At 45.3% G+C, this 12,033-nt stretch overlaps 1 protein-coding gene across 2 annotated transcripts in view; it reads left to right on the plus strand.

The window, feature by feature from the left end:
* Positions 1 to 10,074, plus strand: part of nid1a (nidogen 1a) — a 98,697-nt gene extending 88,623 nt beyond the window's left edge. For both annotated transcript variants that reach the window (XM_071391266.1, XM_071391267.1), the window contains one exon: positions 9,912 to 10,074. In XM_071391266.1, the coding sequence (XP_071247367.1) occupies positions 9,912 to 10,045 (134 nt within the window). In that variant the 3' untranslated portion in view covers positions 10,046 to 10,074. The remainder of the gene's footprint in view (positions 1 to 9,911) is intronic.
* The last annotated feature ends 1,959 nt before the right edge of the window (positions 10,075 to 12,033 follow it).

The following is a 12,033-nucleotide window of genomic DNA, read 5'->3' on the forward strand; positions in this document are numbered from 1 at the left end:
AACCCATTACTATCTCCCTATGGTTCCACTGTCAGCAGTAGAACTATATAACCCATTACTATCTCCCTATGGTACCACTGTCAGCAGTAGAACTATATAACCCATTACTATCTCCCTATGGTACCACTGTCAGCAGTAGATCTATATAACCCATTACTATCTCCCTATGGTACCACTGTCAGCAGTAGAACTATATAACCCGTTACTATCTCCCTATGGTTCCACTGTCAGCAGTATAACTATATAACCCATTACTATCTCCCTATGGTACCACTGTCAACTATATAACTATATAACCCATTACTATCTCCCTATGGTACCACTGTCAACTATATAACTATATAACCCATTACTATCTCCCTATGGTACCACTGTCAACTATATAACTATATAACGGATTACTATCTCGCTATGGTACCACTGTCCGCAGTAGAACTATATAACCCATTACTATCTCCCTATGGTACCACTGTCAGCAGTAGAACTATATAACCCATTACTATCTCCCTATGGTACCACTGTCAGCAGTAGATCTATATAACCCATTACTATCTCCCTATGGTACCACTGTCAGCAGTTGATCTATATAACCCATTACTATCTCCCTATGGTACCACTGTCAGCAGTAGATCTATATAACCCATTACTATCTCCCTATGGTACCACTGTCAGCAGTAGAACTATATAACCCGTTACTATCTCCCTATGGTACCACTGTCAGCAGTAGAACTATATAACCCATTACTATCTCGCTATGGTACCACTGTCAGCAGTAGAACTATATAACCCATTACTATCTCCCTATGGTACCACTGTCAGCAGTAGATCTATATAACCCATTACTATCTCCCTATGGTACCACTGTCAGCAGTAGAACTATATAACCCATTACTATCTCCCTATGGTACCACTGTCAGCAGTAGAACTATATAACCCATTACTATCTCCCTATGGTACCACTGTCAGCAGTAGATCTATATAACCCATTACTATCTCCCTATGGTACCACTGTCAGCAGTAGAACTATATAACCCATTACTATCTCCCTATGGTACCACTGTCAGCAGTAGAACTATATAACCCATTACTATCTCCCTATGGTACCACTGTCAGCAGTAGAACTATATAACCCATTACTATCTCCCTATGGTACCACTGTCAGCAGTAGAACTATATAACCCATTTCTATCTCCCTATGGTACCACTGTCAGCAGTAGATCTATATAACCCATTACTATCTCCCTATGGTACCACTGCCAGCAGTATAACTATATAACCCATTACTATCTCCCTATGGTACCACTGTCAACTATATAACTATATAACCCATTACTATCTCCCTATGGTACCACTGTCAACTATATAACTATATAACCCATTACTATCTCGCTATGGTACCACTGTCCGCAGTAGAACTATATAACTCATTACTATCTCCCTATGGTACCACTGTCAGCAGTAGAACTATAAAACCCCATACTATCTCCCTATGGTACCACTGTCAGCAGTAGATCTATATAACCCATTACTATCTCCCTGTGGTACCACTGTCAACTATATAACTATATAACCCATTACTATCTCCCTATGGTACCACTGTCAGCAGTAGATCTATATAACCCATTACTATCTCCCTATGGTACCACTGTCAGCAGTAGAACTATATAACCCATTAATATCTCCCTATGGTACCACTGTCAGCAGTAGATCTATATAACCCATTACTATCTCCCTATGGTACCACTGTCAGCAGTAGAACTATATAACCCTTTACTATCTCCCTATGGTACCACTGTCAGCAGTAGATCTATATAACACATTACTATCTCCCTATGGTACCACTGTCAGCAGTAGTTCTATATAACCCATTACTATCTCCCTATGGTACCACTGTCAGCAGTATAACTATATAACCCATTACTATCTCCCTATGGTACCACTGTCAGCAGTAGAACTATATAACCCATTACTATCTCCCTATGGTACCACTGTCAACTATATAACTATATAACCCATTACTATCTCCCTATGGTACCACTGTCAGCAGTAGAACTATATAACCCATTACTATCTCCCTATGGTACCACTGTCAGCAGTAGAACTATATAACCCATTACTATCTCCCTATGGTACCACTGTCAGCAGTAGATCTATATAACCCATTACTATCTCCCCATGGTACCACTGTCAGCTGTAGAACTATATAACCCATTACTATCTCCCTATGGTACCACTGTCAGCAATAGATCTATATAACCCATTACTATCTCCCTATGGTACCACTGTCAGCAGTATATCTATATAACCCATGACTATCTCCCTATGGTACCACTGTCAGCAGTAGATCTATATAACCCATTACTATCTCCCTATGGCACCACTGTCAGCAGTAGATCTATATAACCCATTACTATCTCCCTATGGTACCACTGTCAGCAATAGATCTATATAACCCATTACTATCTCCCTATGGTACCACTGTCAGCAGTATAACTATATAACCCATTACTATCTCCCTATGGTACCACTGTCAGCTGTAGATCTGTATAACCCATTACTATCTCCCTATGGTACCACTGTCAGCAGTATAACTATATAACCCATTACTATCTCCCTATAGTACCATTGTCAGCTGTATAACTATATAACCCATTACTATCTCCCTATGGTACCACTGTCAACTATATAACTATATAACCCATTACTATCTTCCTATGGTACCACTGTCAGCAGTAGAACTATATAACCAATTACTATCTCCCTATGGTACCACTGTCAGCAGTAGAACTATATAACCCATTACTATCACGCTATGGTACCACTGTCAGCAGTAGAAATATATAACCCGTTACTATCTCCCTATGGTACCACTGTCAGCAGTAGAACTATATAACCCATTACTATCTCGCTATGGTACCACTGTCAGCAGTAGATCTATATAACCCATTACTATCTCCCTATGGTACCACTGTCAGCAGTAGAACTATATAACCCATTACTATCTCCCTATGGTTCCACTGTCAGCAGTAGAACTATATAACCCATTACTATCTCCCTATGGTACCACTGTCAGCAGTAGAACTATATAACCCATTACTATCTCCCTATGGTACCACTGTCAGCAGTAGATCTATATAACCCATTACTATCTCCCTATGGTACCACTGTCAGCAGTAGAACTATATAACCCGTTACTATCTCCCTATGGTTCCACTGTCAGCAGTATAACTATATAACCCATTACTATCTCCCTATGGTACCACTGTCAACTATATAACTATATAACCCATTACTATCTCCCTATGGTACCACTGTCAACTATATAACTATATAACCCATTACTATCTCCCTATGGTACCACTGTCAACTATATAACTATATAACGGATTACTATCTCGCTATGGTACCACTGTCCGCAGTAGAACTATATAACCCATTACTATCTCCCTATGGTACCACTGTCAGCAGTAGAACTATATAACCCATTACTATCTCCCTATGGTACCACTGTCAGCAGTAGATCTATATAACCCATTACTATCTCCCTATGGTACCACTGTCAGCAGTTGATCTATATAACCCATTACTATCTCCCTATGGTACCACTGTCAGCAGTAGATCTATATAACCCATTACTATCTCCCTATGGTACCACTGTCAGCAGTAGAACTATATAACCCGTTACTATCTCCCTATGGTACCACTGTCAGCAGTAGAACTATATAACCCATTACTATCTCGCTATGGTACCACTGTCAGCAGTAGAACTATATAACCCATTACTATCTCCCTATGGTACCACTGTCAGCAGTAGATCTATATAACCCATTACTATCTCCCTATGGTACCACTGTCAGCAGTAGAACTATATAACCCATTACTATCTCCCTATGGTACCACTGTCAGCAGTAGAACTATATAACCCATTACTATCTCCCTATGGTACCACTGTCAGCAGTAGATCTATATAACCCATTACTATCTCCCTATGGTACCACTGTCAGCAGTAGAACTATATAACCCATTACTATCTCCCTATGGTACCACTGTCAGCAGTAGAACTATATAACCCATTACTATCTCCCTATGGTACCACTGTCAGCAGTAGAACTATATAACCCATTACTATCTCCCTATGGTACCACTGTCAGCAGTAGAACTATATAACCCATTACTATCTCCCTATGGTACCACTGTCAGCAGTAGAACTATATAATCCATTACTATCTCCCTATGGTACCACTGTCAGCAGTAGATCTATATAACCCATTACTATCTCCCTATGGTACCACTGTCAGCAGTATAAATATATAACCCATTACTATCTCCCTATGGTACCACTGTCAGCAGTAGATCTATATAACCCATTACTATCTCCCTATGGTACCACTGTCAGCAGTATAACTATATAACCCATTACTATCTCCCTATGGTACCACTGTCAGCTGTAGATCTATATAACCCATTACTATCTCCCTATGGTACCACTGTCAGCAGTATAACTATATAACCCATTACTATCTCCCTATGGTACCACTGTCAACTATATAACTATATAACCCATTACTATCTCCCTATGGTACCACTGTCAACTATATAACTATATAACCCATTACTATCTCCCTATGGTACCACTGTCAACTATATAACTATATAACCCATTACTATCTCCCTATGGTACCACTGTCAACTATATAACTATATAACCCATTACTATCTCGCTATGGTACCACTGTCCGCAGTATAACTATATAACCCATTACTATCTCCCTATGGTACCACTGTCAGCAGTAGATCTATATAACCCATTACTATCTCCCTATGGTACCACTGTCAGCAGTAGATCTATATAACCCATTACTATCTCCCTATGGTACCACTGTCAGCAGTAGATCTATATAACCCATTACTATCTCCCTATGGTACCACTGTCAGCAGTATAACTATATAACCCATTACTATCTCCCTATGGTACCACTGTCAGCTGTAGATCTGTATAACCCATTACTATCTCCCTATGGTACCACTGTCAGCTGTAGATCTATATAACCCATTACTATCTCCCTATGGTACCACTGTCAACTATATAACTATATAACCCATTACTATCTCCCTATGGTACCACTGTCAGCAGTAGATCTATATAACCCATTACTATCTCCCTATGGTACCACTGTCAACTATATAACTATATAACCCATTACTATCTCCATATGGTACCACTGTCAACTATATAACTATATAACCCATTACTATCTCCCTATGGTACCACTGTTAACTATATAACTATATAACCCATTACTATCTTGCTATGGTACCACTGTCCGCAGTAGAACTATATAACCCATTACTATCTCCCTATGGTACCACTGTCAGCAGTATATCTATATAACCCATTACTATCTCCCTATGGTACCACTGTCAGCTGTAGATCTATATAACCCATTACTATCTCCCTATGGTACCACTGTCAACTATATAACTATATAACCCATTACTATCTCCCTATGGTACCACTGTCAACTATATAACTATATAACCCATTACTATCTTGCTATGGTACCACTGTCAGCAGTAGATCTATATAACCCATTACTATCTCCCTATGGTACCACTGTCAGCAGTAGATCTATATAACCCATTACTATCTCCCTATGGTACCACTGTCAGCATTATAACTATATAACCCATTACTATCTCCCTATGGTACCACTGTCATTAGTAGAACTATATAACCCATTACTATCTCCCTATGGTACCACTGTCAGCAGTAGATCTATATAACCCATTACTATCTCCCTATGGTACCACTGTCAGCTGTATAACTATATAACCCATTACTATCTCCCTATGGTACCACTGCCAACTATATAACTATATAACCCATTACTATCTCCCTATGGTACCACTGTCAACTATATAACTATATAACCCATTACTATCTCCCTATGGTACCACTGTCAGCAGTATAACTATATAACCCATTACTATCTCCCTATGGTACCACTGTCAGCAGAAATTCTATATAACCCATTACTATCTCCCTATGGTACCACTGTCAGCAGTAGAACTATATAACCCATTACTATCTCCCTATGGTACCACTGTCAGCAGTATATCTATATAACCCATTACTATCTCCCTATGGTACCACTGTCAGCTGTAGATCTATATAACCCATTACTATCTCCCTATGGTACCACTGTCAACTATATAACTATATAACCCATTACTATCTCCCTATGGTACCACTGTCAGCAGTATAGCTATATAACCCATTACTATCTCCCTATGGTACCACTGTCAGCAGTATATCTATATAACCCATTACTATCTCCCTATGGTACCACTGTCAGCAGTATAACTATATAACCCATTACTATCTCCCTATGGTACCACTGTCAGCAGTAGATCTATATAACCCATTACTATCTCCCTATGGTACCACTGTCAGCAGTATAACTATATAACCCATTACTATCTCCCTATGGTACCATAGAGAGAAGGAGAGAAGGGCTACTAGGGGAGACGACATGTTTCTGTGTGAAGGGAGGGGTGGATACAAGCTAAATAGTATTACATAAGGAACCAGGGACTGTAGATCCTAAACATCTGCTGTTGTCCTCAGTTAGCGTTCGTTTCCTGGTCTGCGTCAGGAAGTGAGCACCCGCTGGGCACAAACGTTGAATCAACGTGGAGAACTGATTGGATTTGACAAAAGTCATCAACGTAAAGGAATTTCTGGAATTTGTATTTTTTTTCTCCACCCAACTTTTCCACCGATGGGCTGGTTATATTTCTGTTGATTTCACTTTAAATTCTTGTTAGTGAACTGACGTCTGTGTCCAGTGGGCCTTCTCTGTCTGAACCAGAACAGCCCATGTGACGGGAAGTTGTTTCTGCGTGAGGCGGCTTTTACAACCCCTGGACAGGACGCTAGTCTACCCCAGGACGCTAGTCAACCGCAGGTCCAAAAATGTTACGCCCCTGAAAAAGGGGGGAAATAATCACGAGAGTGATACGGTATTGTTTCCTCAAGGAGAACTTTTAGTGCAATAAGGAAAGACCGCGATTTCCCCGGGAACTTGGGTGGAGACCAGAGCAATCGATCTCAGGCTCATAGATTAAGAGCATTTAGTAGATCACAGGACGCTAGTCTACCGCAGGACACGAGTCTACCGCAGGACGCAAGTCTACCGCAGGACGCTAGTCTACCCATGGACGCTAGTCTACCCATGGACGCTAGTCTACCCATGGACGCTAGTCTACCTCAGGGCGCGAGTCTACCACAGGGCGTTAGTCTAGCGCAGGACGCTAGTCTACCGCAGGGCGCGAGTCTACCGTAGGGCGTTAGTCTACTGCAGGACGCGAGTCTACCGCAGGACGCTAGTCTACCACAGGGCGTTAGTCTACCGCAGGACGCGAGTCTACCGCAGGGCGCGAGTCTACCGCAGGGCGCGAGTCTACCGCAGGGCGCGAGTCTACCACAGGGCGTTAGTCTACCGCAGGACGCTAGTCTACCGCAGGGCGCGAGTCTACCGTAGGGCGTTAGTCTACTGCAGGACGCAAGTCTACCGCAGGACGCTAGTCTACCACAGGGCGTTAGTCTACCGCAGGACGCGAGTCTACCGCAGGGCGCGAGTCTACCGCAGGGCGCGAGTCTACCGCAGGGCGTTAGTCTACCGCAGGGCGTGAGTCTACCGCAGGACGCTAGTCTACCGCAGGGCGCGAGTCTACCGCAGGGCGCGAGTCTACCGCAGGGCGTTAGTCTACCGCAGGGCGCGAGTCTACCGCAGGGCGCGAGTCTACCGCAGGACGCTAGTCTACCGCAGGGCGCTAGTCTACCACAGGACCCTAGTCTACCGCAGGGTGTTAGTCTACCACAGGACCCTAGTCTACCGCAGGGCGCGAGTCTACTGCAGGGCGCAAGTCTACTTCAGGGCGCGAGTCTACCGCAGGGCGTTAGTCTACCACAGGACCCTAGTCTACCACAGTACCCTAGTCTACCACAGGACCCTAGTCTACCACAGGACCCTAGTCTACCGCAGGGTGTTAGTCTACCACAGGACCCTAGTCTACCGCAGGGCGCGAGTCTACCGCAGGGCACGAGTCTACCGCAGGGCACGAGTCTACTGCAGGGCGCGAGTCTACCGCAGGACGCGAGTCTACCTCAGGGCGCGAGTCTACCGCAGGGCGCGAGTCTACCACAGGGCGTTAGTCTACCGCAGGACGCTAGTCTACCGCAGGGCGCGAGTCTACCGTAGGGCGTTAGTCTACTGCAGGACGCGAGTCTACCGCAGGACGCTAGTCTACCACAGGGCGTTAGTCTACCGCAGGACGCGAGTCTACCGCAGGGCGCGAGTCTACCGCAGGGCGCGAGTCTACCGCAGGGCGTTAGTCTACCGCAGGGCGCGAGTCTACCGCAGGACGCTAGTCTACCGCAGGGCGCTAGTCTACCACAGGACCCTAGTCTACCACAGGACCCTAGTCTACCGCAGGGTGTTAGTCTACCGCAGGGCGCGAGTCTACCGCAGGGCGCAGGTCTACCGCAGGGTGCGAGTCTACCGCAGGGCGTGGGTCTACCGCAGGACGCTAGTCTACCGCAGGACGCGAGTCTACCGCAGGACGCGAGTCTACCGCAGGACGCTAGTCTACCCATGGACGCTAGTCTACCCATGGACGCTAGTCTACCGCAGGGCGCGAGTCTACCACAGGGCGTTAGTCTACCGCAGGACGCTAGCCTACCGCAGGGCGCGAGTCTACCGTAGGGCGTTAGTCTACTGCAGGACGCGAGTCTACCGCAGGACGCTAGTCTACCACAGGGCGTTAGTCTACCGCAGGACGCGAGTCTACCGCAGGACGCGAGTCTACCGCAGGGCGCGAGTCTACCGCAGGGCGTTAGTCTACCGCAGGGCGCGAGTCTACCGCAGGGCGTGAGTCTACCGCAGGACACTAGTCTACCGCAGGGCGCTAGTCTACCACAGGACCCTAGTCTACCACAGGACCCTAGTCTACCGCAGGGTGTTAGTCTACCACAGGACCCTAGTCTACCGCAGGGCGCGAGTCTACTGCAGGGCGCGAGTCTACTTCAGGGCGCGAGTCTACCGCAGGGCGTTAGTCTACCACAGGACCCTAGTCTACCACAGTACCCTAGTCTACCACAGGACCCTAGTCTACCACAGGACCCTAGTCTACCGCAGGGTGTTAGTCTACCACAGGACCCTAGTCTACCGCAGGGCGCGAGTCTACCGCAGGGCGCGAGTCTACCGCAGGGCACGAGTCTACTGCAGGGCGCGAGTCTACCGCAGGGCGTTAGTCTACCACAGGACCCTAGTCTACCACAGGACCCTAGTCTACCGCAGGGCGCGAGTCTACCGCAGGACGCTAGTCTACCGCAGGACGCGAGTTTACCGCAGGACGCTAGTCTACCGCAGGACGCTAGTCTACCGCAGGACGCTAGTCTACCGCAGGACGCTAGTCTACCACAGGACGCTAGTCTACCGCAGGACGTTAGTCTACCACAGGACGCTAGTCTACCACAGGAGCTAGTCTACCACAGGACCTTAGTCTACCACAGGACCCTAGTCTACCGCAGGACGCGAGTCTACCGCAGGACGCTAGTCTACCGCAGGAATCTAGTCTACCGCAGGACGCTAGTCTACCACAGGACGCTAGTCTACCGCAGGATGCTAGTCTACCACAGGACGCTAGTCTACCACAGGATGCTAGTCTACCACAGGACCCTAGTCTACCACAGGACCCTAGTCTACCGCAGGATGCTAGTCTACACAGGATGCTACAGTGGGAATGCTCCATATTAACACTGCGTGGTAACTAATGTCTGTTTTTCTCTTCCCACCAGCTAAAAACTACTGCGCGGTAACTAATGTCTGTTTTTCTCTTCCCACCAGGTAAAAACTACTGCGCGGTGAACAACGGAGGATGCACCCACCTATGTTTGGCCACACCCAGAGGTCGCTCCTGTCTGTGTCCCAACAATGCACTGGGCGTCAGCTGTGTGGAGAGGGAGGGGGGCAGGTTTTGAAGTGGAGAGGGAGGGGGGCTGGTTTTGAAGTGGAGAGGGAGGGGGGTAGGTTTTGAAGTGGAGAGGGAGGGGGGCAGGGATTGAAATGGAGAGGGAGGGGCAGGTTTTGAAGTGGAGAGGGAGGGGGGCTGGTTTTGAAGTGGAGAGGGAGGGGGGCAGGTTTTGAAGTGGAGAGGGAGGGGGGCAGGGATTGAAGTGGAGAGGGAGGGGGGCAGGGATTGAAGTGGAGAGGGAGTGGGGCAGGTTTTGAAGTGGAGAAGGGGGGAGGGGGTAGGTATTGAGGTGGAGAGGGAGGGGGGCAGGTTGAGGTGGAGAGACAGACAGGGCACTCAGAAATAATGACTACATCATGTGTATTTTATCTTATCTTTAACTCTGCATTTTTGTAAAAGGACCTTGAGAAAGCATTTCACTGTTAGTCTACACCTGTTGTTTACCAAGCATGTGACAAGTCAAATTGGACTTGATTTGATCCCAGGCTGACTACATTGTAGACGCCTGCCAGATCTCACAACATCTGGATGTGTGTTTAATTAACATACAGTTTATCTGCTAACCACATCATTTGATATATCAACCAATCAATCAATCAATCAATAACATTTACTTTATAAAGCCCTTTATATACCAGCAATCTGATGTAATATAGCAAACTGGTGGCTGGCTGCGCAGTCCGTGATGTAGTACACAACCGTTGGTTGATACAATGCAACAAAGAATACGATGTAGTCGGCGGAGAACGTAACCATAGATACGTAGCCTCATGTCTTCTCTGGTGCCCTGAGGAGTTAGATGCCGCTAGTCTCTAACATAGAAATATAAACCGTAGAACGGGCCTCACCGTTCACGTCAATGATGTCATAATGGTGTGGGCTGGCAGCCTTTGCGAGTGTACCAGGGTTACCAGGGTTACCAGGGTTAGAGGTACCAGGCCCTTTCTATAGATTATATTAATATGACATCTAGACTGTCGCTGTTCTGAACATCGCCACTGAAACCATTTTATCTCTTTATATCACTGAATTTTTTTATCCCAGGTAGTTTTTTTAATTTCATTTTTTAAAATCTTAATCCCGTTTATAAAGTCACATACATTTTTATTTAGAATTGTAAATAAATACTTTTGAAGTATAAATACATTGTTCTATGGAGCTATTAAGAGTATTTCAAGGAAAATCAATGTGATTTTGTTTTGTGTGTGTTAGTATTATTATATCAAGCCAACTGTTGTTGGTCAAAATACATCTTAGCTTGTTTACGACTCCCCTCCTTGCTCTGTGAAATGTGTGGCATCAGATCACCCCCACATCCCCCATTTAAAAGTATGTTACAGAGTGGACTGTATTCGTTGCTGGAGTGGCAGAGAGGAGTTTACTGTCCATCCTGTGCAGCTATTCAATAAAATAAATAAATGTTTTTTTTGTTTTTACAGATGTGTGAGATGTTTTTGTTTTAGTGGTACAAAAAGCTACATAACTTACAAATACTTTTAAATACAAAAGACGTTCTATATACATACAGTACATCTACACTTCACAGAGGTGTGGAAGCAAAACGTGTTCTTTCTTCAAGGGCTCCTTCTTCTACGTGGATTTATGGTGCCCCCTGGCGTCAGCCGGATACAATCACGTATTGCAATGGGCCAATGTGTGTTCAGCTATAATACGCCATTAGATGACGATGTTGACTTAGTTTCCAATGCTGCCTGCGATTCATATATCGACGGGAATGTTGCCATATTATCGAGTGTTAGTGAACTAATGTTACAGAGGTTGCCATAATATCATTTTCGGAAGATAAATATCTTCAACTTCATACCAATTGATAATTAATCGATATGGTCTATTCTCACAGAAATGTTGATAGAATTAAAAGTATTCACGTTATGTGTAGCGTAGGCTACGCATTCATGGACATTGAAATGAGATGACGTAGTCTTACATCAGAAACAAGAACGTCTATATGCCGCCTAGAACGAACAACAAAAA

Source organism: Salvelinus alpinus, chromosome 3, assembly GCF_045679555.1.
Source record: "Salvelinus alpinus chromosome 3, SLU_Salpinus.1, whole genome shotgun sequence".
Taxonomy (NCBI): domain Eukaryota; kingdom Metazoa; phylum Chordata; class Actinopteri; order Salmoniformes; family Salmonidae; genus Salvelinus; species Salvelinus alpinus.